The sequence below is a fragment of the Carcharodon carcharias genome, chromosome 19 (assembly GCF_017639515.1).
Source record: "Carcharodon carcharias isolate sCarCar2 chromosome 19, sCarCar2.pri, whole genome shotgun sequence".
Taxonomy (NCBI): Eukaryota; Metazoa; Chordata; class Chondrichthyes; order Lamniformes; family Lamnidae; genus Carcharodon; species Carcharodon carcharias.
Window position 1 is genome coordinate 28,536,673 of NC_054485.1, and position 27,044 is coordinate 28,563,716.

Consider the following 27,044-nt stretch of genomic DNA (forward strand, 5'->3'; position numbering starts at 1 on the left):
CAGGAGTGTGATGGAATACTCTCCACTTGCCTGGAAGAGTGCAGCTCCAACAATACTCAAGAAACTCAACACCATCCTGGACAAAGCAGCCCACTGTATTGGCACCACATCCACAAACATTCACTCCCTCCACCACCGACACACAGTAGCAGCAGTGCACACCATCTACAAGATGCACTGCAGGGATTGACCAAGGCTCCTTCGCCAGCACCTTCCAAACCATCTAGAAGGATAAGGGCAGCAGATAGATGGGAACACCACCACCTGGAAGTTCCCCTCCAAGTCACTCACCAACCTGACTTGGATATATATCACCGTTTCTTCACTGTCACTGGATCAAAATCCTGGAACTCCCTTCCTAACAACATTGTGGGTGTACCTACACCACATGGACTGCAGCGGTTCAAGAAGGCAGCTCAACGCCACCTTCACAAGGGAAGTTAGGGATGGGCAATAAATGCTGGCCCAGCCAGCGAAATCCACATTGCATGAATGGAGACATTTCTTCACTGAGCATTGTGAGTGTCTGGAATTCTCTACTCCAGAGAGCTGTGAATGCTCAGTGAATGAGGGAAGGCAGAGTTGATATAATAGGTTAACCATGATCTTAGTTAATGGCAGAGCAAGCTTGAGGGACTGCCTACTCCCATTTCTCATGAACACCCCAGGGCTGGAGGAATTTTAAAATAAACCTAAAAAGTATATATCACCTTCCTATCGATGTATTTTCTCTCAGTCCTCACTTAAAGCATGTTTCTCTTTTCTCTCCGTTCCTCCTCACCGCCCCGATAAAAGTGGAAATAGCAAAGAAATACAGCAGCGAAGCATCAGTAAAATCTTGTCTAGATCACTTGCCGTCAACAGGATGTGTGCACACCACTGATTTTAATCCCATCAAAGCAGTAGGAGCAAGCATTATCTAAAATACCATTTAAAAGGCCATCAGCTGAGGCTTGTGGCAGCCTCTTGATTTTAACAGTAGTGCGTTTATTGGACATTGTTAAAAGTGCCAACAATATTGCCACCATTTAAAAACAAAGTTCTCTACCAGGTATTACAAACACTTGATTTAAAACTTCATCGTGAGCGATCAACTTCCAAACAAAAATTTCCACAGGATAACAAACACAACTCTGAACTGCTCCGTCTGATATAATCCATAAACATTCTTTCAATAAGAAATGTACAGTTGAGAACTACATTTTACATCATTAAGTAATCCAATAGATGCCATGCATAATAAGTTAACAATAACAACAGAATATCAAATTGTTATAAGATAAATCATTCTACACAAAAGACAGCTTGGATCGAGTTACCATTTTGGCCAGTTCAGTTACTTGACAATGGTCAGTTTTCCCATTGATAGAGTTGGATGAGCAGAAAGCACAAAGCAACAATAATTTTGGGCTGTCTGATCAATTGCAGGGAAAAGTGAAGAAAAGTAGAGGGAATGTAGAGCATCATTTTTTTCCTTCTTCTATTAAGTGCCTGACAGCATTTTAAAATTATTTGGATTCTTATATACTCTATACTCGCCATTGCAAATGCGAGTTGATTATATTTGCCTACTAGGACGTATGGAGTGTGTCACTCACCCTTAAAGCTCAACAGTACTGCAAAACTGCTTGTAAATATAAAGTGATTTTTAAAATAACTCTTTGGGCAGAATTTTGCCCTTGGCGGACAGGTTCAGCAGGGACGGAGGGGAAGCTGACCGCTGCCCACACTCAGCGCAATTTCATACTGGCAGGTCAATTAAGGCCCGACCAGCGTGAAACACCAACAGCCACACTGAGTGCTGCCTGTGGCGAGGGGGGGGTGGCGGGGGGGTCTGCGAGCTCACAGAGCCACGAGCTTCCCACATGCACGCGAGTGAGCGCTGCATCATCTCCTTGACCCCTCAGGGAGATGAAGAGATATAAAAAAAAATTTAAAAATAAAAACGTAATGAAACAAGTCCCCTCATGTAACTCTGCCGCATGAACAGGGACATGTTATTAATGAAAAATTAAAGTTTTTATTTTATTTTTATTTGCTTTTTGGAAACCTCTGCCATGGATGTGGTTTCCAAAAAGATGCAAAAGCTGCTTGGCCCTTGCGCTTGCCCGCCAGCTGCAAGGTTGGACAGGCAGCAAAAAATTTAATTTAATTGATAACTTAATGGCCTTAGCAGGCCTTTCAATTGTCGGTGGGCGCACTACCGAGTCCAGTGTGCCCGCCGACTGAGCTACCGCGTATTGACGTCAGGATGCTCAGCTGACATCAATGCGCATTTCACACTCGAGCCCCCACTGAGCAAAAATTTCTGCCCTTTGTATATTATACTTTGTACTCCTTTTCAGTCAATAAAGTAGATGTGCAACAGATTTCCCACACAAATTAACAGGGGTACATCGCATTACATTTGGTGCCATCTTTGAAATTTTGCTCCTGTTTTATATTAACATCTTCAGTAAATGCATCCACCGGATGTCAACTCAAGCTTTTGGATCATCTCACTTAAGTTAAAAAAAAAAAATCAGAATCTATTTATTCCGGTAAAAAAAAAATGTAGAAGTAGCCCTATTTTTATCCTCCAAGACTTTCCACCAAAATACCCAGGTGAAATTAAGGCAATCAGGTTGTTGAAATGAGATGGATTTAAAATGCATTACCACTAGTTATAATAATAGATTCCTTATGGAACACAAAAGACCAAGCTAAATATGGTTTATACATATTCCCACATTTAACATAACAACGTTTACATCTAATGTTTCAGATTGCAATTCTACCAGGCGACAATTGAGGGTATTCATCTATGCGCTTACACAGCAAATTAAAAGAGTCACTTAGGTTGTTAGGATGACAACAGCAGATGCTGAAGACAGAATAAGCTGCTCGTTCATTTAGGAAGGAGGATTTAAAAAAAAGACATTTTATTATATTTAACACAAACTGAATTTGATATATAGATATAAACTCGTAGCACTTATTTATTTGGATTTATTTCCATTAACACCTTCTGTCCAAATGAACAGGCAGCTCAGTGCCTAACTGACAGCCAACTAAGGCTCAACTATGCATTGTTGGTCGGGTCTACAAGCCTGAATGAGTTTTAGGTCAAAGCTATTTATTTGCTCGCTTTGGACTGGACCTCCTAAAAGGCAACACTACAACAGCAGACATAATTAATCCTCTGTTTCACTCATGGTACACCACAGCCACTCAAATCAAAGTTCCATTCTTGAACCAGCCTCCATGTAATGCATCCTAATACCAGACGGTGCTAGGTTTCGCCCAGTAGTCAGTTCCTCTTTTGTAGGCAAAGCTGTCTATTCTCTATGGCTCTTGAGTTATCAGAACCCAAACAAGTCATCTTTATCTGTGACTCCAGGATCGCTTTTCTCCCAGTCTGAAGGAGATAGACATTCTTCTGTCTGCATGTCCTGAGGGCTCACCCCAATGTCCAGAAGCTGAGGGTTTGTTCGAGACTGAGCCAGTCTGAAAGGGAAAGAGGAAAATGAAAAACAGCATTTGACATTGTTGCTTTGAACGGTTTCATGATCCAAGTGTGGGATGCTATTTGTTTACCAAATGTTATCAGAGCATTCAAAAAATTCAGAATATCCAGTTCAATGGATGCTGTGGAGGCATGATTCTGAAAGCAAAAATACCAAGTTTGATCTGTACTGGGATTCTTACGATGGTGCAATAGCCAAAGTGACTCAATGAATTTTATTAACCCTTTGACTCGGATGCCAAAGAAAATTAATTTGAAAACACTTTTATTGTGGTTAAAAGGTATATTTGTACAATGACTTCATTCAATACAACTTGCAACATTAATCATGAATTACTGGCATTAATGTTTCTTTCTCACAGTTCAAAATGGTGACTGCCTACACCCACTCTCACATTTTATACTCTATGTATAAGTTGACCCCAGTTTTTGGAAGGATTTTTGGAGGCTTCAAAGGTCCACTTTATACACTGTGATCTATGTGATCTGCAAGATTAGCACAGTGTCACCATGACTACAGCTGGCTTTACACTGAAGGAGTGGACTCTACATTGCTCCCTCAATCAATTACACTAATAAAGCCATTGACAGAGGTTGAGGAGGGAAATTACACCACAATCACTGAGGATTTCATTTGGGACTGATTAGGACCATGGCGCTGCAGTGGTAGGAGCAGAAATCAGAGGTTTGAATAGGCAGTTAGGGGAAAGATGGGCACAGATTTGAGAGACAAGAACATGTTCAAGGACTTTGGAAGAGGGAGATTGAAGACGGAGCAGCAATTTTCAAGATCTTTTTTGAGGAACAGGTTAATAAGGGCTATTTGAAAGGGAAGTGGGCAAAGTAGATGGAACTATTTACAATGTTAGCTAGCATGGAGAGCAAGGAAGGGATTGTGGAGGTGGTAAGAAGAGTAAAAGTTGGTCATTGACCAAGTTGCAAGGGGGAGGAATTTAGGAGAAAGCTGTTAGCGTAGTAGCCATAACTGCTATATTCAAAGATGTAGCAACACCTGATGGGTCTTGTGAACTGCTGTCAAGTCTCTAATTAAAATGAACAAGCAACATTTGAAATTCCTCACTGTCAGGAGTGGGTATCACATTTCTCTGGCCTCCTGACCAGATAAGAGGAAGAAAAATAAAAAGTTGTTTTTGTATTTGCTACTTCAGTTGCTGGTAGTGAGAATAAATTTGTGTCTTGGTTCCCTGAATTTGCATTTCTAAAAACAAAAACAATTCATTCTCCCAGCTGAAACATATTGTCAGTGTCATTTAAACAAAGGAGTTACTTTGTGCAACATAAACACAAAGCTCGCTACGGTGACTTGCAATAAACACAAAGCTGATGCAGAGACATTGCTCTCCCATAACCCATGCAAAAAACAGCTGATGTGCTCCTTAAACCAAGCAGCATTCAGGGGCACAATTTCCACCCCCCCCCACCCCCCCATCCCTCCAACCACACCTTTTTCACCATAACAGCCACCATATTGGAGTGGCTTTCATCTTCTCAAAACCATCCACCAACTAAAAGATTCGACTAGCTAGTACTAGGTACTAGCATGGATAGAAGATTGGCTGTCTGGCAGGAGGCAGAGAGTGGGGATAAGGATGGCGGCTGGTGACTAGTGGAGTTCCGCAGGGGTCAGTGTTGGGACCACAACTTTTCACTTTATACATTAATGATCTAGATGAAGGAACTGAGGGCATCCTGGCTAAATTTGCAGATGATACAAAGATAGGTGGAGGGACAGGTAGTAGGTTGAGGAGACGGGGAGGCTGCAGAAGGATTTGGACAGGTTAGGAGAACGGGCAAAGAAATGGCAGTTGGAATACAACATGGGGAAGTGTGAGGTCATGTACTTTGTAAGGAAGAAGAGGCATAGACTATTTTCTAAATGGGGAAAGAATTGAGAAGTCTGGAGTGCAAAGGGACTTGGGAGTCCTAGTCCAGGATTCTCTTAAGGTTAACTTTCAGTTTGAGGCAATGTTGGCATTTATTTCGAGAGGACTAGAATATAAAAGCAGGGATGTGCTGTTGAGGCTTCATAAGGCTCTGGTCAGACCACATTTAGAATATTGTGAGAAATTTTGGCCCCGAATCTCAGGAAGGATGTGCTGGCCCTGGAGAGGGTCCAGAGGAGGTTCACGAGAACGATCCCAGGAATGAAAGGCTTAACATATGAGGAACGTTTGAGGACTCTGGGTCAATACTCGATGGAGTTTAGAAGGATGAGGGGGGATCTGATTGAAACTTACAGAATACTGAAAGGCCTGGATAGAGTGGACGTGGGGAAGATGTTTCTATTAGTAGGAGAGACTAGGACCCGAGGGCACAGCCTCAGAGTAAAGGGAAGACCTTTTAGAACAGAGATGAGGAGAAAATTCTTTAGCCAGAGAGTGGTGAATCTATGGAATTCATTGCCGCAGAAGACTGTGGAGGCCAGGTCACTGAGTGTATTTAAGACTGGGATAGATAGGTTCTTGATTGGTAAGGGGATCAAAGGTTACGGGGAGAAGGCGGGAGAATGGGGTTGAGAAACTTATCAGCCATGATTGAATGGCGGAGCAGACTCGATGGGCCAAATGGCCTAAACTCTGCTCCCATTTCTTATGGTCTTATGGACTGTTGTCAAAAGTATTTATTGCAATACACTAAGACAACATCATAATAGGAGACCATTGGAAAAGAAAACCCATATAACAGGAAGGTACATTTGAATTTTTCACATTCAGTATTCACAGCTCATGTTTCATTTGAGCTCAGATCCAAATCACTGATCTAGAATTAAATCTCTCTCTCCAGATTAAGTTCATCTTTAATGAATTAATTCTGAATACCTCTTGTGCAATAGGTTCAAATGAACAGATTTTTTAAAAAAAGTCAAAAAGATGCATGACACTCCTTCCGCGCAGCAGGGTAACTTAGTCAGATTGGCAACAGGCAATTAAACTCCGCAGGGTGACAGCATACACAGTGTGAAGCACGAGTACAGGGAACAGGAATACTTTACAGATTTGTTATTTGCTATACACAGTGCAGAGACGATCATCTGCAGAGGTGGTGAGCTGAAAGTTTCGAACCATGCATGCATTCACTGTAATTACCTGTAACTGGGTTAAAGCTATCCAAATTGCAGCTTGCAAAAGTCAGAATGAAAGAAAGGTGACAAGAATGAAATTGATCACTAGGAAAAGGTGCTCAAGGTAGATTATTTCACACGTAAGTTATAAGTTTGGAAAATAAACAATATTACCTTGCAAAAGCTTCATCCAGGTCATCATTTAGTTCCTGAAAATAAATTAAAGTAGCACTTTTACACCAATACATTCAACTAGTTGACCTGTATTTAGTGAATACACCCAAACAAGGGAGGTTTTAACACAGCACAATCCAAACAACAAAAATCCACAACAATTGGATTTGGTTCACCACACTTTAAAAATGTCCATCTGCTTGATCCAGCCAAGGGTTTGGCAGGTCAACAGTAAAGCTTTGCAAAAGTCCAGCTTACAGAGAGACCACCTGGGATAAAAATTCCCAACAGCAAATAGGGGTTGCAAATTATCATCCACCTTTCTAAATTTCAATCGCTTTTCGGAAATTTTTCTTAGATGTCAGCTTTGGTGCCCGAGTCAGAAGGATCCCTCAAGTTCTACTTCAAAGGCTTAAGTAGGTCACCTGTGTTGGCATCTCAGTGCAATACTGAAGGAGTGCTGGATTGCCAATGGCGCCATCTTTTTGATAGAATGTCCTGTCCCTCGGACAAATGGAAAAAAATCCAATTGTGCTATTCAAAAGAAAAGCAGAGTACTTCTAATTCTCTGTCCAACAACTTGCCCTCCATACCACCAACCAACACCATTAAAGAAAAGGAGACAAGAGGTGTTTGGAAGGATTATTCATTTGGCTTCAGTTATCGTGACAAGAATCTTTTTGCTACAGAATAGGTAGGATGACATTTTAATGGTGGGAGGTTGGTGGGGGTGGGGGGGTGAAAGAGGTGGATAAGGAGGGGAAAAACAAAAAGTAAAACAAACCCCTTTGCGTTCAACACAATCTGGAGGAGTTACTGGCAGCAGTAACAGTATTTAAATTTAACTCAAAAATCAGGAAATTAAGCCATCCTTGGGGCAGGATTTTCCGTACCCACCCACTGCCGCCATGGACTTCTGGCTGGGGTGCCCCCTCACCCATGGCGGGTCCCGCCCACAAAGGGGCCGGAAAATCCCGGCCTTGGTTACTGGATAAATTGGGGGAATTTTATGGAGGCGATGGGGATCTTGACTATTGGCTTGAGAACCTGTGGTAGCCCCACGTCACCTCCTCCGGGAAGGCCTGTCAGTTTTACAAGGCAATCAGACAGTTGAGAAGTCACCAGTGGGAGACTCCACCGGATCAGGACGCTGGGGGCAGGAAAACCTGCCCACTGACAGCTGCCGGCAAATTACGGAGTGACCCAGGTCAGCGGTAAGTGATGGTGGGAGGAGTTTCACAGGGGAAGGTGGTCAGCAGCAAAGGCAGGCTCTCAGCATCCCCCCCACCCCAACCTTTCCCAATGCTAGGGCCTTCACTCAGGCACTTTTGAGAGAGGTCTTTGAGTGAGACCCCAACCAAGAAGACCACAGCAACCCATACAGGTTGGCATGTTGTTCTCCCCAACAGGCCTGCCTCCTGAAGGGTTAATACCCACACTATTTTCCCCTTAAGGGCCTCAATGGCAGCGGGCAGGAAGGCCATCCACAGGTATTCCCACCCTAGGCTTCAATCAGGGTTGACACGGGAAGATGCCTCCCCCACATCCAAATCTGCCATGGTTGGGGGGGTAAAGAGCATAAAATACTGCCCAGTGTTTCTGATCCAGCCTCACGCTTGAAACGCTTGAGGGTATATGCCCCTCAAGAAGTAATTTTATTTATAACATCATAGTGTACCATAAGGATCATTAGAAAGAGGTGTTCAGGATCGATAGATGTTGGCACAGGTATGATGGGTCAAATGGCGTCTTTTAGTTATGTCTGATTCTATTCTAAGGTTATCCATAATTGAATTAGGGCTGCAGCTATTGACACTACAACACTAGGGGGAGCATTTCCCACACAAGCGTTGCATACGCCAGTTAGATAAGTGAATTATTTGCCATTTAGATATCTTTGTGTATCAATTCGGTGCTCAGGAGGTGGTGAAAGCAATTGATGTTCTTTCGCTCTCATTCTCAGATCCAGAACTCAGCATCAAAACAGCAAGCTTTTAATTGCTGAGCAAATTTCAGAGATAATGCAGTCATGTGGTTTTGCTGTTTATGTGGAGAAAACAGAATTTCAACGAAAACACCCAATAGATGGGGGGGGGGGGGGGGTGAAATGTTTGAAACCTGGCAGTTTACATTCCATTTACGTAGTTAAAGTTGCAGTGTTAAACTGACCAAAAGAGTTTGCACCCACCATCTTATTGGGAGAATCCACACGTATGCCAGCAGCTGCAGTGCACGTTCAACTGTTCCTGGTGCCTGACTAATTGGCAGCAGGAGTTAATGTTGAATTAAAGTAATTATGTGTATTTTTTTTTTAAAAAAACCTCATCAGCCCATTCCTAAAACAATAGGCTCATTAATATTAAACACACATCTCCTCACAGGTTACACTTACCATTACAACATTGTTGTTTACTAAACAGTTTGTGTCTGCAATAGAGAGGTCATGTCTATGGTTTGTCGATAATGAAGATATTGCTCCTTCAGTTAAATCCAACAAATTTGCTGTAGCTACTTCTGCAAGGAATTGAAAAAAATTACATTTTATTTAACACTGCATAATCTAACTTTGGCGAAAATAAAAATGAGCGTGTAGACGGAGGTTCGATTCACTCCTCAAAAGGAAAAATACACGACAACCTGCATATGGCCAGATAGTCGACAAGGGGGAATCGACGACCTTACTACACACACTGCCACTCAGAGATTTGGTTTAATTTAGTTCATATTAATGTGTAAAGGATTCTCGTCTCCTTCAGGTAGCCCAGGCCACAAATCTTGTTGCTACAGCTTTCTGTGCTTTAACAGGATTAGTAACGCTTTGCATTACGGTCCAAGAGGCAATATCCTCAGCAACCTGTACCTGAAATTGTTACCCATATTTTGTTCAATTCAGTGGCAACTATCGAAAAACACAGGCCCACCAAGTCAATTACACAAATAGATCTTGTTCAGCAAAGGTCTCCATTAAAATTCAATTTTTACAATAAAAAAAGAACATTTTCAAAGACAAAATTTTCAAGTACTTTTTTTTTATAAAAGTCTTTTACTAGAGGGGCAGGAAATTTAGCAGACTTCCCCTAACACAAAGGGGTTCCCTTCATCGTGTTGTAGAGTGTGGATGAGCATAACAGTCTCCTACTGAAAATACAGAAGCTTTAGATTTTACTTAAGAAGTTAACTTTAAAAAACTATAAGCTGCACATCAACACCACCCACCCCGCCACCCCCCACCACCCCATGGTGTCTTTCAAGTATTAAAGCAGGGCCATGAGATGGCAAAGCAAGCATATGAATTGTTTCCAAGCTGGAGGCAATGAAGGGGACGTAACACGGATATGCAAAAGCAAAAATAGCAAGGCTTCAGGATGCAGTTTCGTTAAATGAGTGTGTGGAATGTAGAATACAGAATTGCGGCTACAATGATTAAGCCCCATTTCCGAGGCCCACTTGCAGCCAACTAGATAGAAGCTAGCAGTGAGGAGTCATAACATTGGCACTGTACTTTTCATGGACAGGACCACCAATCCTTTCCCAATCCAACTAAAAGGGCAGAAGCTGGTCTCACCTGTTTTGAGGTGGCTATTGGTAGGGACTTCCGATATGGATTTACCAGTAGCTCCACTGTTGGATGGCCCAACTGTTGCCCTTTTCCCTCTCTCTGTAAAGGATAATAGAAGTGTTAAACAATGGGTGATTTCCTCATTGATGAAATGTACTGATTCAAAAGGAACCACTGAATATTTAATTTAGAGGCACCACTAAATATTTCACTCTAAGCAGACTGGTAACATTACTAAGAACGGCCAGTTTAGAAAAAAGTAAATTTTCCTGAGGCAAACAAAACACAAACTGTGAGGTTATAATGTAGGGAGAGAGAGAAGAGAGAAAAAAGAGGGAGACAGAAAGAGGAAAGAGAGAAAAAAAGAGAGCGAAAAAGAGAGGAGAAAAAAGACCGAGAAAGAAAGAGGAGAGAGAAAAAGAGAGGAAGAGAGAGAGAGAGAGAAAGGGAGACAGACAGAAAGAGGAGAGAGAAAAAGAGTAAGAAAGAGAGAGAGAGAGAGAGAGAGAGAGGGAGGAAGATAGAGGAGAAAGAGAGAAAGAGAGAGAGAGAAAAAAAAACAATAGAATTCAGCTCACTCAAATGGAGGATGTGGCTAACTATCCACTCTACTGATGAGAAAAAAACCTCAATCTTGCTCATTGACTCCACCAAGAACACAGGTTAAATCTATTGCTGATAAATTGACAGTAATTAAGCTGGATTTTATTATCTCTGATAAAAGCGCACCATTCTTCTTTTGAAGCTGTATTAAATTAAAAAGCAAGGTAAATATTTTGATCTGTTTAAGGGCACAACTTGTTTCAAAACGTTTACAATGAACATACCACCATAGTAGCTTCCTCTCAGCGAGGAATGCTACAAAATGGCAAACTCAAATATTCACCCCTTACCACAGGAACAGAGGTAAAATGAAGGTATCCAAGTCAAAAAATCAGATGGAGCCAAGGACTCAGTTTAAACCATTTATATGTTTTTGTTTTAGATAAAAAAGGAATTTTCTGAATCATAAATGTATTTTACAGTCATTGTCACCCATGCTAGCTGGTCTCTAAATTAGCACTATGCATTCTCGAAGGCCAGTATATATCCTGAATGCCAATCAGTTGTTCTGGCAAATCCCAACTGATCAGGGTTCATGCCCAAGCCTCCCTTTTTCTGTTCCGAACTGCAGACCTGATCCCAATAATCTATTATCCTCCCAGTTCCCACAATTATTAAGCATGTGCCAGGTAATGTTCCACTGGCAGTATGCATGCAAAACCTTATCCTGTCTTCCCAATCAGAGAACTGATTGGCTATAGGCCTCAACTGGAAACCAATACCAAAAGGTAAAATATAACAAAAAAGCTGGAGGAAAGCAACTTACTGAAAAACACCCTTGGAAAGGACTTCAAGACCAAAGGGAATTGAAAGGAAAATAATGAGGGAGTTTTAAAATTTAAATTCTAAAGCTAGTTTAACAGATTCTCTCATCTGGTAGCATTGTAAATTGAATCAAAACCTAGGAACTACAGTGAAGGAATGTTGCATTGTTGGAGTTACAGTCTTTTAGCTAAAATGTTCAAACACAATCCCATCTGCCTGTTCAGATGGACAGAGCTACTTGAAAGGCAGGGAATTCTTCGTCAACCACAATAACAAAAGGATTAACTGGCCATATTTCCTCACTTAGCATTTGTTGAATCTTAGTGCGGCTAAGTGACTGTCATGTCTGTCTCCATAAAAGCAGTTACGGATGAATTATTTCTGCAGTTAGGCAGGGCTTTGAGGAAGTCATGAGGGGAGTCATTTCCTTTTTATTCTTCCCGAGCATTTAGTTTCTGCGAAAATTAATCCAGGTCTCAGAATGGATATGTTACCATTATTCCTAAAAATAGAACAAAGCTCTATACCTGCATATTGAAATCGGTTGGTTTCAGAATGAAATGTAGAAATAATCTTCTACATTTAGTATGAATGATAAGCCATTGTGCGCAATGGGAATGTCTGAAGGGTGCAGGTCAAATGGAGTTTGTGATATTAAAAATGTTACTATCGAAGGGAGAAAAATACAAGAGCAAGTTGCAAGCACAATGTAGTCAAGGCTTTGCTCTTCAGCTTGCATGGCAGCAAGGATACAACTGATAACAAGTTGTCCTGCCCCACCCTCCCTTTTGTGGTCTCTCAATACCATCTTCCTTGCATGTGTCTAAATGGATGGGCTGAAGATCATAAGCATTACCAGTGTTGCTAGCAAGCTGACTGAAGCAATGGCTGGATTTGCTTCTCTCTCTGGTGAAATAACTCACCTCTACATGGCAAGTAATAATGTATGAAGAATGGGGAGACAAGCCTGCTCTCCACCAAACCGTGTCCACACCTGCACTGGCAAAATGCACAGCTTTCAGATTAAAATGACCAAAGAAATCCTATTTAAATCCGATTTATTGTTAGAGCTGAAGCACGAGGTTGCTTTGCCCATTCCTAACAAAGTGACATAAACCAAAACAAACTTCACTGCCATTCAAAATAGACCTTACGTGCTGGCCAAGATGAAACAAAAATAAGTGTGCAAACTCTGAATATTTTTTTTTAAAGAAGAAAAAATCTCTCTGGTTCCTAGAGTGCATTAGCTAAAAATGTAATAGACTGGAGCAAAGGAATCAGCCTTAACTATTGCATTTATTTCAAACTCTCCACAAAATGAATTGCAATAAAATTAAACCTATTTCACCCCAAGATGACACACCCACTGGAAACATCAGAAGAGTCAATGTGTGAAAAACATACATTTCCTGGTGCATGAAGAAGCAGGATATCTTGTGTTTCTAGAAGATGCTACCACATCTCTTCAGAAGGCTCTCTTCAGAATTTAAATTGTAAAAACAAACCCTTCCTGCTGATTCTGTACTTTTTGTTTTAAAACAAAAGAGCACAAATAAAAATTGCATAGCAGATGGTAATTTTTGCTGCAAAGAAATTGGATGATTCATTGCCCTAGAGGCCAAAGGATATTCAGGACCAGCTGTGGTAGATCAACAAAGTACATAAGAAATCATGCATTAAAAACAGGAGCCAGGAATTGTGTGTTTGAATATTTTTGTGGCCCAAATGGTCCTTCTTACATGATGGGTCCATGAACTAAAACAACCAAGGTTATAAGATCATGGAGGCACGAAGGCCTTATTGACCTTTACTCCATCATGTCCCCAACTGTATTAGGTCAGTAAATGTGGCTGTACTGACAGCAATAGGAATTATTTCTGGTTCACCTTCAACTCTTCCTACCCTCTTCTAAAGAATGAGCAGGTGCCAAGTTCCGAAAATGGTCATTATGCACGTATGTGATCCCAGACAGCAATCACCACTAAGTTATTTGACCATAGAGTATTGATCAGAATAGTGGGAGCTCCCATCTCTTGCAGAATTCACCCTATGAGAGTGGTTCTGCAATTATTTTCCTTGTTTTATTTTCCTTGTTTTCAAATCCCTCCATAGCCTTGCTCCTCCATATCCCTTTCATCTCCTCCAACCCCACAACCTTCTGAGATATCTGCATTCCTCTAATCTGGCCTCCTGTATTTTCCCCAATCATAATTGTTCCACCAGTGGTGGCTGTAACGAGCTGCCTAGGCCTCAGACTCAGGAATTCATCCCCCTCCACCTCTTTGTTTCTCTACCTCACTTTCCTCTTTGAAGACACTCCTTAAAACCTGCTTTTTTGACCAAGCATTTGGTCATTTGACCTAACATCTCCTTATGCGACTCAGTGTCATACTCTGTTTTAAATTTATTTTTATTCATTCATTGGATTTGAGCATCACTGGCAGGGCCAGCATTTATTGTCCATCCCTATTTATCCTTGAGAATGCTCCTGTGAATTGGCTTGGGACATTTCATTATGTTAAATGACGCTACATAAATATAAATTGCTGTTATTAAAAAAAGGAATGCACAGAAGAATAACCTTGTGTCAACTGAGTGTTTATTTACAGTGAGCTTGCAACATCCATTACAGATGCTGCACGTGTATTGCATATGTGGTGCTCGGAACTTGGGACTTAGAAGGAGTAGGCCGTTTGGCCCTTCAAGCCTGCTCCACCATTCAATAAGATTGTGGCTGATCCAGTTGTGGTCTCAACTCCACTTTCCTGTTTGCCCTCCATGACTTGACTCCCTTGTCTATCAAAAATCTGTCTAATTCAGCCTTGAATAAATTCAATGACCCAGCCTCCTCTGCTCTCTGGGGAAGAAAATTCCACATACTAACAACCCTGACAAATAAGAGACCAAAACTGTACACAGTACTCCAGGTGTGGTCTCACCAAGGCCCTGTACAGTTGCAGTAAAATGTCTCTACTTATATATTCCAGCCCCCTTGCAATAAAAGCCAACATGTCATTTGCCTTCCTCTCATTTGCTGTACCTGTATACCAACTTTGAGATTCATGTGCCAGGACACCCAGATCCCTCCATACCACAATCTGCAATCTTTCGCCATTTAAATGATATACTGCCTTTCTATTCTTGCTTCCAAAGTGGCATGTTGACATTTCCCAAATTTTTGGCCACTCACTTAAGGGGCTGAATAATATGGAAGGGCAGACTCTACGCCCCCCTCACACCAGAAACCATGTCAGCGTGAAGCCAACTGACAACAGGGCAAGCAGCCTCACTGCAATAAAGCACTGCAGGGATCATTACCAAGGGCCCAATGGGACTTCTGCCCCAATCCTGCCCCCTGGAGCTGCCAGCCAATCAGATTGGTTGGTAGCACCAAGAGGGCATCTGTGGCAGCTGCCAGGACTACAGCTGAAGAGAGGAGCCCAAGGCCTATGATCCCTGAAGCAAGTAAGTCCAGGGTCTTGGGCCAGGAGGGTTTGGGAGCATTAGGGAGAGAGGCAATCGCGGGGGGATGAGGATGGGTTTAAGAGAGGGAGCAGGTAGGAAGAGAAGGGGGTGGGGGGATCCAGTCTAAGAGGGGCAATGCTGCAACCAGCAAAGGGCAGCCCCTAAATGAGCAACCCCCTCCCTTCCTTTCTGCCCTTTAACCATTTGGGGTTAAAAATCGGGCTTCCCATTCCCACCCTACTGCCCATACCAAAACTATTATGGCATAGGCAGTGTATTATTAGGCTCAATAAGCTTGATAACAAGCCTATTTGACACTCAAATGCTCATTTTAATACGGCAGGCGGGCTGCCGATTTTGGTGCTTGCCCACGTCCCATATTATGGGGGGGGGGGGGGGCAAGGGAGCTCAGGGGTGGGTAGGAAGATGGTGGATGCCATTATACGTGACCCCCTGAGGGAAACACACCCATCAGGGACATGTAAAATTCAGCCCAAAGAGTCTACAAAGGGATAGAGCTAGGTAATGTCCTCTTGACAACTCACTTCCCTACTTATGTTTGTGCCATTGGCAAATTTAGCTATCATACATTTTGTCCCTTCATCTAAGTCATTGCTGTAGATTGTAAGAACTTGAAGACTCAGCACTGGTCCCTGTGGCACTCCACTAGTTACAGCTTACCAATCTGAAAAAGATCTACTTTATCTCTACTCCATTCTCTGCTTCCTGTTGGCTAACCAATCCTTTATACATGCTAATATGTTACCCCCCTACACCATGTGCTCTTATCTTGTGTAGTAACCTCTGATATGGCACCTTTTCAAATGCCTTTTGGAAATCCAAGCACACCACATCTATAGGTTCCCCCTTATCCACCTTGCTTGTACTTCCTCAAAGACCTCTAATAAATTAATTAAGCACAATTTCCCTTTCTTCAAACATGTTGACTTTATCCTGCTATGACCTCTTTAATAATAGATTCCAGCAATTTCCCTATCACAGGTGTTAAGCTAACTAGTTTATCGTTTCCTGCTTTCTGTCTCCCTCCTTTCTTGAATAAAGGAGTTACATTTGCTATTTTCCAATCTGCTGGGACGCTTCCAGAGTTTAAGGAATTTTGGAAGATTGTAACCAATGCCTTTACTATCTCCGCAGTCACTTCTTTTAAGACCCAAGGATGCAGGTCATCTGCTCCTGGAGCCGTCTCAGCCCTTAGGTCTAATAGTTTTTATTTTTCCTGCCTTCCAAAAGAGAAGGGAGACATAATGCAGGTAACCAAAGGCCAGTTAGTCTAACATCTGAAATAGAGGAAATTGCTAGAATCCGTTATACATAGGAACAGCAATTCCACTGAATTTAACATACAGTATTAGATTTCTAAACTTTTTCTAAGTTTCAAATTGAGTTCATCTAGACTGCTCAGCATAATTAAGATGTGACCTTAAAGCAAACCTAGGAGGTCAAAAGTTCAGTTTAGGCAGGTGTCTTTTTTTTTAGAAAACAAACATTTTTGTGGCAAATCTGAAGCAGTTTATTGCAAAACCAAAAATAGTCAGTTTAACAGCGATGACCCAGCCACAGTGATTAATCGGCGATACAAAAACCCACCTTCTTTGGCAGCTTGCCAGAACTCAAAAGCTATTTTGAAAGCCTGAGCCACTGTTAACGTCACTGCTTGAGCCTAGGAAGAGGGCACAGAAGTTAAGACATATTATCTTTCATTTGGGGCAAATAGCATTTCTAACCAAGACAGATATCAATATATGGAGAAAATCAGCTCCATATTTTCAGGCTTTTGAATTAGAGTGCAGCTCTTCTGCCGGTTTAAAATAATGGATTTAGCCAAGTTACAAAAGACAAATTTATTATTTAAGTTTAGCACTGCTACTTTCTAACAAGCCCAATCCAAATAAGAGTTGGGATCATAGTTCAAGTTCCAATATCCTTCTTGCTAATGGGAAAATCCATTAAACATTTAATTAAAGACTGCCATAATGAGACAGCAAAAACAGAAAAAAAGTCGCTACTTGTGAAATTATGCCAGGTTTATATTTTAAGAAACTACAGACTAGAGAATAAAAAGTGAAAATACTCTGCAAGCTTGTTAGCATCAAAAGAGCTAAATAAAAAAGAGACACTAATGTTTCAGGTGTATGTCTTGAAAGAAAGGCTTACATTTATAGCCTGCTTTTCATGACCACCGGACATCTCAAAGCACTTTACAGTCAAAGAAGTGCTTTTTAAAGGCACAGTCACTATTGTGTGGAGGTCTTGTGGTGCAGTGGGTGGTGTCTCAGACTCGGAGCCAGAAGCTCCGGGTTTGAGTCCCACCCCAGGGCTGGATGGCCACGGAAGATGAGTTCATAATGTGGCCAAACAGATTGATTAACAACCTGTAAATCCTTCTAATATGCCTTATGGCAGGCGGCCAAAGCAGGGGTGTCTCCTGGTCAGCCATACTGCAGAACACAAAAGCAAACCACTGCAGTTCCTCGTCAAGCATAATTATGGATCAACATAAGTTAAATTAGAAGTCTGCCTCAATTTTACCATTAGGGGATGGTACCTGAAGGGAGAAAGTCATTTTTGTAATGTATGAGACCCGCCAGCCAATATGAACACAGCATATGTTATAATGACCCAATATCTGTTTTTGTGATGTCGTTTGAGGGATAAATATTGACCAGGGCACCTGGAATAACTCCTTTGCTCTTCTTCAAAATAGAGCCACAGAATCTTTTACATCCATCCAAGCAGAGCCTCCATTTAATGTCTTATCCGAAAGATGGCACCTCCACCAGGGCAGCACTCCCTTGGTACCGCACTGAGTGTCAGCCTCGATTTTTGTGCTCGAGCCCTGGAGGGGCATTTGAACCTGATACCTTTGGCTCAAGAGGCGGGACTGCTACCAACTCAGCTATGACCTTGAGTGCAGTTACATCCTCAGCTGCATTTCCAGAACTTTCCATTCATAATTCCAGCATTTGCAATTCTCCTTATTTTTACATTTTGAGATCTGAACTCAGCCCATTAAAAAAGGTTACCCAATCCAAAGCACATAAATGAACCACATGTCCATTAGCATAAACTGCACATTCATACTCCATCAATGGAACTGCAAGTGAACTGCTTCCAAACTTCCTTAGCGTTTGGTAGCCCCATTCACAGGCATATCCAAAACCTGATCTAATCACAAGGATCCCTTTCATGATAATATTGTGATTTTGCAACACATGCCACACTATTCAGGTATTTTTTTTTCCAAAAAAAGCTTTTCCAGGAGGAACAGCCCACTAGGGAAAGTATTTTTTAAGATGTCAAGCATTTTTCTCATCACCATTAATCTTAGCTCTTTGGAACCTGAGCTTCAGGCATTCGTGTTGGTGATCTCTGAAAGCAACAGGGGATAGGGTAAAATCAGGTAGGAAAAATTATCAGGTCTGGAGATTGTTTTGATTTGCTTACGCACGAATACTAAAGATGGGGTGCGAATGATGCAAATAATGAGAAACAAGAGTGCCACAGTGTGAATGAATAAGCATGAACTCACCAGTTTTCTCTTTGTACACAGGAAGGCATGGCATTCCAATGTCTCATTTAACTGGCTCTGGGCAATATAGGCAAAAACTTTATCATGCACTTTGTCTGCCGTGCAATAGGATATCCTGTTAAAGGGAAAAAGGGCATTGTTTAAAAAAAAAGATAAATTTAATACAAAAAAATCTGAAATCTCACCAGTGGCAAAAGCCTGCCTTCAATCCCAATTTCTTTGGATTAGATTTAGTCTAGTAATTAAAAGTTTAAAAATAAATGGCCTTCAGTTGTGTAGTAATTGGGCAACTAAGCCGTCAAATCAGAATGAATGGCGTCTCAGTCTCATGTGGACTCATCCAGTCAATTCCACAACCAAAAATTACTTTACTAGTGCAAGCTATAGCAACAACTTTAACTGATGTGGCGCATGCCGGATAATAATCAAAAATGCCAATCAATGGAGAGTTCCATTTACTAATGGAATACAGCACAATACTTGTGACATAAGCTAACATGCAAGTACTCAGGAAGTAACGAGCAGTATTTTTTTTTTAACTTCTAATCTTCAACGGCACATTGAAACGTAAAGCAAAAAATAATATAGCATACAGGCACAGGCTCTGGGTAACTTCGTAATTGCTTCCAGTTGGTAAAGTGATGAATTCTATTCAGGGAACATCTGAAATTCCTGTTAGTAGAGAATTCCGGTTGGTAGAGTGCCGTATAGCACAAAGTTTACTGTAGTTTCTGGTGACTTGAAAAAACAGCCTCTTTGAAATGGATAGGGTAGATTTAGCTGGTGAACAGATAGGGAAGACACCTATGGGATGGCTCCCCATGGCTTTGTTGCTAAAGTTGGCTCACCTGCATTGAGGTAGCAGTTGCAAACCCATGTTTTTGTGGCATATAATTCTACCAATGGGATTAACAAAGTAAGCGGGGGATTGCTCATGTACAGATAGTGCTTTCTTGTAATCTGTAAAGAACCTAAATCTATACAGTACCTTTCACAACCGCAGGGCACCTCCAAGTGTTTTACAGTTCAAGAAGTACTTTTAAAGCGCAATTATTGTTGTAGAGTAGAAAATGTAGCAGCTCATTTTTGTACACGGCAAGCCCCCATAAACAGTAATGTTATAATGGCCAAATAATTTTTTTTAAACATGTCAGTAGAGGGATAGATATTGGCCAGGGCATCAGGGAGAACTCGTCTACTCCGCTTTGAAGTAGTGTCATGGGATCTCTTGCATCCCAAGAGGACAGGCAGATCCTTGGTTTAACATCCCATCCGAAATATGGCAGCTCTGACAGTGCAGTATACCCCCATTACTGACCGTTAGCACAGATTCAGTGCTGACGTTTTCGGTGCGGGACTAAAACCCACAGTCCCTGACTCAGAGTTGAGAGCACCATCAACTGGGCCACAGCCAACACGAGTGTGAACACTTGCAATCTGAATTTTAAAAAAGTGCTAATGGAGAACACCTGATGCGTGTCAAAGTGAGAAAATCCTTCTGAAAAGATCACTTGTCTAACTAAACTTCAAGCCTCTTCCCCACGGAAGGAAAAAAGTGTAAACATGAGAGTGCAGAAACTGGATAAGGAAAAATAACACAAAAAAAAGTATTCTGTGACAGCCTGCACTTTTCCATTTCCCTTCATACAAATAAAGTTGATCTATGAACAAAAATTATGGATGTACAGGTGGGAAGATTCCAGTGGAGGCAGTGTAGAGTACAGCCCCGAGTACAAGAGACCTGAGTTATGAGGAAGGATTGAATAAACTTGGGCTTCTCAGCTTTACGAGATGATCTTTAAGAATTCATCTCAGAATTAAAATAGTTAACAAAATGAAACAAAGGAAATGTGTAGATATATTTAAAAGTAAAATACTTGTACAGAATAAGGGGATATGAATTCAGGCCTGTAAAGAATCAGGGCTAACATCAGGAAGTCCTTCTTCGTGCAAAAAATGATTATTCATGTTCGTTCTGTACATTAGAGCGGCGGAGGCAAAAACCTAAGTCATTTAAGAGCCAACGGGATGGTTAAAGGAGGTCTTGTGGCAGAATAGTAGCGTCCCTAACTTTTAAGGCACGGTACCTGAAGCAGGAAGATGAGGATGTTTCAACTGGAGGTGGGGTGGAGTGGGGTGAAGAGAGAAGAAAAGGGTAGATTGTTGGGTATATCTGAATGGATGAATTAAGACATTTAAGTGGTCTGCCCCATTTGTAAATATCTTGGGATTTAAAAAGCATAAAGTCAGGGGGACAACTCACTGACACCAGTCTCCCAGAATCCAAATTAAAATACTATTAGTGTAAAAATGTGACCTACGAAATCGGAGCTAAGATTTTGAAATAAATATGTGGTTTGGGGAGACAATTGCAAATACAAACCCACATCCTGTCACTCTTTGGTACAGCAGATTGCAGTTCAAAGATGTGTGTGGCACCTTGATTTTATTCAATATTTTAACTTGAGAAATGCAGCTTGGCATAGAATTAGAGAACATTGGCATGTGCCAAGATGTCAGAAGCAAGACAAAAAGAGTCAGTGCAGTCTGTCTTTCCCCAAATATTATGTTCTTACTATGTCTAAATATTGGTGTGCATTTTACTCCAGTGAAGGCAGACCCATATTGTTAGGTTGCCTGGTTATAGAATATAGTCTCCAGTTAATTTTGAGACCCGCGTAAGAGGTTTGCGCTAGTTAACAAAGCAACAAGTTATGCTTGCAATGAAAATGTTGACCTTGTAGCCACTACTTTGGGGACAGTAGTGGAAGAGGGGTTCACAAAAATAAAAAAAGAACAAAGCTTTAAAATGTTGTTATCCTGAACGTCTCCACTAACTGTAAGCCTAGATGCTAGGTTGCATCCACAGGGTAGGTACAGCAGCTCTCCCGCGTAATTTTCTTGAATAAAAACTCAATCTTCTCAGCCTCCAAGTCACCAATAGCATGTAGTGGAAAGCCAGGGGGTAGTGCAGCAGAGTCAAGCAAAAACACAACGGGTAATCAACAATACTAAAACTATTCATTAGTAAAATTAGCTTCCAGTGATTGCAATGCAGGCCGGGAAACATTTATAAATGAGCAGAAAATGTGAACAGAAATGCAAAATCATTTAAACCTCTTGGGAGTTTCTTTCTCTTTTATGAATTCACACTTGCTTATTTTTGTTTCTAGTACTTACAACAATTTGTATTTGATCTTCCAAATCTTCACACAATCATCAAAAGGAGACCATTTTCCTTTTCTGAAGATCAAAGGCATTACCCCCTTATGTTTTGTCAAGGTTAATGCATGAAGGCATTACTCCATAAACAATGTTTTTTTCTCTTTACACAGCTACCTTATAAGGAGGAACTGTTTGTGAAGAAAGGGTTGACACACAAAACATTAACTGATCTATTCATTTTTCAGTGGTTGACAGTAACGCGGAGTATTATCAGCATCTTTTTTTTGTTTGCAAAGAAATCTCAGACGGTAATGAGTTGCAAATCAACCTTCCTATCTTGTACCAGTCAATATTTGTATCTAAATCAAGTGTTTGAGTGGGAGTGCTTTGTACCTGTAGATGGAGACGTTCTCTATTAGTTCATTACTTGTACCATCATGCAGAATTATTCCTCGTGGTGACACGGTCAATGAGACTTTCTGAAATTTTTTCCCACTTGCTTTGGCCTGTGTGGAAGAAAAATCTTAAATTTAAATGCAATGACCAAACCTATACAGGACCAAAAAGTAACGATTCTAATGAATGCACAATAAATTAATTCTCTTATTAATTACAGATGGTTCAACCAAGGTAAAATGTGACAACATCCCAAGTTTACTGATAAAAGGCAATTCCCAGGTGCTCACCAAAACTGTAGATGTTTCTTTTCAGACAGGGCCTTCTGCACCATCTAAAATCCAGGGTAAATAAAAAAATACCGCCGATGTTGGAAATCTGAAAGAAAATGCTGGAAAAACTCAGCAGGTCTGGCAGCATCTTCAAAGCTCTGAAGAAGAGTCATATGGACTTGAAACGTTAACTCTGTTCCTCTCCCCACAGATGCTGCCAGACCTGCTGAGTTTTTCTAGCATTTTCTATTTTTGTTTCATATTTGAAATTCTTAGTGCATTGATTGCAACCAACTATTACTATACATGTTTGACATCAGTCACAGATGTTAAACTTCAATTATCATAAACTCAATCTTTGAATTTGTTAAGCACTGCAAAAAGCTGAAGATGTGGCAAAATAGTTACGCATTCCACAATGACAGATAACAGGCTGTCAGCTGTATTGCAAGACCTAAAAACAGAACTCAAAACCACCAGCAGTAGGCCGCTTCTCCAAAATGCACGTGTTGTCAAAAACTTGAAAGCCAACTTGCTGACCTCCTGTAGCACAGCACACAGGGAGTAAAGACCAAGCGTAGCCCCCAGATGAAGCATGTGACCAGGGCAATAATAATGCCTATTTTAAAGTCACAAAATATGTTCTTATTTTTTAATATTTCCATTGGAACATTTTACCTCCATATTTATAATGGAAATGGACAATGTCAACTTGTCTTGCTACAATTATACCTCCAAAAAGGTGCCACCAATGTGTTTTATTCTGTGTGCTTTTGGGCTGGATTTTACCATCGGCGAACGGGGGCGGGGCCCACTCGCCAATGCGTAAATTGATGCGGGATGACGTCGGGCAGAACTCCCGATGTTACCGCGCCGCATTTAAATTCTCAGGAAGGCAGGGGAGCAGCAAAATCAGCTGCGGGCCCGCCGACTTGTCACTGGCCAATTGAGGCCATTGACAGGGTCAATTAAGTAATTAAAGGACCTGCCCATCCAACCTTAAGGTTGGCGGGCAGGTCAGGAGCCCTGGCACCAAGCAGATAAAACATGAAACCTCATCCACGGGCAGGATGATGTTTCATGTAGGGTTTTAAAAATTTTAATAAAGTTTCTTTGGAAATTACGAACATGTCCCAACTCATGTGACATCTTCACATGGGGGGACATGTTAGCGAAATTTTATTTTTCTATTTTCAGCTTTTTCACATGTAGAGCCGATCTCCCTAAGGCTGCACTTAGCCTCAAGGAGATGAGTGCACTCTTTTGTACGCATGCGCGAAAGAGGTCACTCTCAATTTTAGGAATCCCTCCCCCCCCACCCCGCCCATACAGGGAGCGCGTAGTGCTTCCGTGTGGACGTCACGCTGGACGGGCCTTAATTGGCCCGCCCACATAAAATGGCGCCGCGCTTCTGATCGGAGGCGCTGATCGGAAGCACGTCCACACGAACCCGCCCATCAACTTCCCCCCCCAACAGGGGGGAAAATTCAGCCCTTTAAGTTCACTAGGTTCACAATGGTAGACAGGAGCTGAAACATTTTTGTTTGCGTAAGTAATTCAGTTAGCATTGCCAACAAAAAAAAGTAGCTGCATCTATAGACACCTTTAATATTGTGTTTGTCCTGTGTTAGTGCCTCAATGAGGCCTTGAATAACCGATATCAATCCATGTAGGGGTGAAGCTGAGCGACCAAATCTGACAAAGCCGCTACCAACTGCTTTCAGCATTCAAATTGTACCCCAAGCCAACCGTTCAAAAAACGTAGACAAAATTGTACATTACCATAGCAACAATCCTTCGGACAGCAGCAGATGACATATCTTCTCCCTTTGGTTGTTCCACGAGAGTCATACCCAAATACTTGAGGTTAAATATCATTCCTTCCTGGAGTGATTCTCGAGTATCAGTCCAGTTTTCTGGCAGCTCTTGAAGAAAAGTTTAAAAAATGTGCATTAAGGAATGCAAGATGAAAGCCAATATCAGCACAAGAGCAAGAAAGGGCAGATTCTGCTATATTGTTTTAAACTAGTAGCTACAGATTCAATACACCATCTCTATGTTTTAAGGTGTGGAGTTTCCACTTAGTTGTGCTGGTTTTCTCGTTGCAAATTCCCCAGAATCAGCATAAAATTCTGCAATCTTTTTTGTGGGTTAAGTGAAGAATTTGTAATCACTTACGCTAGCTGAGAAAACGTCTCAAACCAGCCATCTTGAAGCCAGCCCCACACACCAAACCCACCACATCCCCAGATCAAACTAGCCACCACTGCAAATTTCAACTACCTGTGCTTGTTGGAGGCTTTCCAGGAGACTTAAAATTAAGTTAATCCCTTTGGGCACAAGACCACCAGACGTATTTTAAAAACTCAGCAGGTCTGGCAGCATCGGCGGAGAAGAAAAGAGTTGACATTTCGAGTCCTCATGACCCTTCAACAGAACTAGGTGAATCCAAGGAGAGGGGTGAAATATAAGCTTATATTTCACCCCTCTCCTTGGATTCACCTAGCTCTGTTGAAGGGTCATGAGGACTCGAAATGTCAACTCTTTTCTTCTCCGCCGATGCTGTCAGACCTGCTGAGTTTTTCCAGGTAATTCTGTTTTTGTTTTGGATTTCCAGCATCCGCAGTTTTTTGTTTTTATATTTTAAAAGGTGTTGACTATTTTAATTTACTAAGAAACTGACTACTGTACCCAAATGTAACTAGAAAATATATGCAGAAATATTTTCAAGGACCATTTCAATCATTTCAAATCAGATTACTCACAGGAGGTGAATTAACAGCGTTTTTCTGTGATAAGCCCATTTTCAGCTATATCAAACTGCACCACGTTAGCCTTTAAAAAGGATTTATTTTCATCTTAAAAGATAAAAATTTTTTCAAAAGATTTAAAAAATATTATGTTTCAAAACACCGCCCGATCACAGATTTTCCATGCAAATGAGGTTGAACAAAAGCAGGAGGGGGAGAAAACTGTCCTCAAAATGGAGCCAATTCTGGGCGAAATTTGCAACCAGATTACTGATTGCAATCAAAGGTGACCCCCTAAGTAATAAAGTCTCAAAACAAGAAGTGTTCGGAGTTTATCCTGGGAGAAGGTTACCTCCTGTTTCACCTTCTCCAGTTGGACCACACATACAACAGCAATTTCCTTGCCATTTTTGCAGCAAGCAACCAGTAAAAGGTGCAGGATTGCTCCAAATGACAATATTCCCTCAGATCGGTGCTCCATATAGAGGTGTCCCAGCCACACCAGGTCAGGAATTTGGACAAGAGGTTACACCTGCATCTTGTAACCACCATTTCTCTGATGCAGCACTCTGGTTTTATAATAAGCTGTATGAGAACATGTCGAGGAGTTCAAAGAGTCTGTTGCATTCAGTTGTAAATCGTACAGCAATAGTTGTGACTATTTGACATGACTCCTGCTGTATTCTATTCTAGCCTGAAGGTGAGTGAGCACAGTTCTCTCAGCCTTAGGAGGTTACAGGCAAATCTGAAATCTGATTTAATAGAAAAAAAATAAAAGGTTTAAGGCAACACACATACAAGGCAATGAAGACTTTTTTTTATTTATTCACAGGATGTGGGTTTCGTTGGCTGGGTCAGCATTTATTGCCCATCCCTAGTTGCCCTTAAGAAGGTGGTGGTGAGCTGCCTTCTTGAACCGCTGCAGTCCCTATGGTGTAGGAATAACCACAGTGCTGTCAAATTAATCAGACTTAGACACTTTACAGCCTTCCAGACTCAGCGCTGAGTTCAACAATTTCAGACCATAATCTCTAGTATTGTGTTGTTGGGTTGGAGTTGTTTCAATGATTTCAGAAAACTGTTTGCTATAAATGTTAATGTTATTTTAACATATTTACATATTGTGGAGAACCCTTGTCATGAACGTATAACAATTCTCATAGTATTATTGTGATTTATTGTAGAAGTAGGTTAATAGTGGGGTTTGTATAGTGTGTGTGTGTGTGTGTGTGTGTGTGTGTGTGTGTGTGTGTGTGTGTGTGAGAGAGAGAGAGAGAGAGAGAAAGTGAAATTTAATTGACTAAGAGAGACAGCTGGTCTGGTAAACATGGCCGAAGTTTTAGAATGTGAAGTGAGGAGAATTTGCATTTTTAGATAAATCAGGGCAGTTTGAATTTCAAAGAGACGGTAGGATGTTACACCTAACAAGAGAAGCTAGGCCAAGCAGTGGGTTATTTTTCCCCCCCAAAAAGTTACTGACAATATTAGCACCATGAAGAGTTACATTATGAGAAAAGTAAATTTCCAAAAACATATGGGAACAATGGGATTTACATTAAAAAGGGAGAAACATGTATAAAGGAGAATGAGGCTGTGTGTCATTGTAAGATCTACCAGAAGTGTGAAAAGCCTCCAGTATATGTGCATTAAGCCAGCTGTCTACAAAAACCAAAACTGGGAAAAGCCATTAGAATTCTACTGTCCAGGGCATTGATTTGACTTGCCTGGATCTGTTCAAATCTTTTTTTTAAAACTGTT

At 41.3% G+C, this 27,044-nt stretch overlaps 1 protein-coding gene across 2 annotated transcripts in view; it reads right to left on the reverse strand.

Moving 5' to 3' along the window:
- Positions 1 to 970: 970 nt before the first annotated feature.
- The window catches only part of ldlrap1b (low density lipoprotein receptor adaptor protein 1b), a 43,856-nt gene continuing 17,782 nt past the window's right edge, over positions 971 to 27,044 (reverse strand). The window contains exons 2-9 of one of the 2 annotated variants that reach the window (XM_041213627.1): positions 24,319 to 24,461; positions 22,262 to 22,374; positions 18,704 to 18,818; positions 16,762 to 16,834; positions 10,327 to 10,419; positions 9,154 to 9,272; positions 6,762 to 6,796; positions 971 to 3,486 (exon numbers count right to left, since the gene is read on the reverse strand). In XM_041213627.1, the coding sequence (XP_041069561.1) occupies positions 3,342 to 3,486; positions 6,762 to 6,796; positions 9,154 to 9,272; positions 10,327 to 10,419; positions 16,762 to 16,834; positions 18,704 to 18,818; positions 22,262 to 22,374; positions 24,319 to 24,461 (836 nt within the window). In that variant the 3' untranslated portion in view covers positions 971 to 3,341. Of the gene's footprint in view, positions 3,487 to 6,761; positions 6,797 to 9,153; positions 9,276 to 10,326; positions 10,420 to 16,761; positions 16,835 to 18,703; positions 18,819 to 22,261; positions 22,375 to 24,318; positions 24,462 to 27,044 lie in introns of both variants that reach the window. The other variant, XM_041213626.1, reaches the window with a different exon arrangement.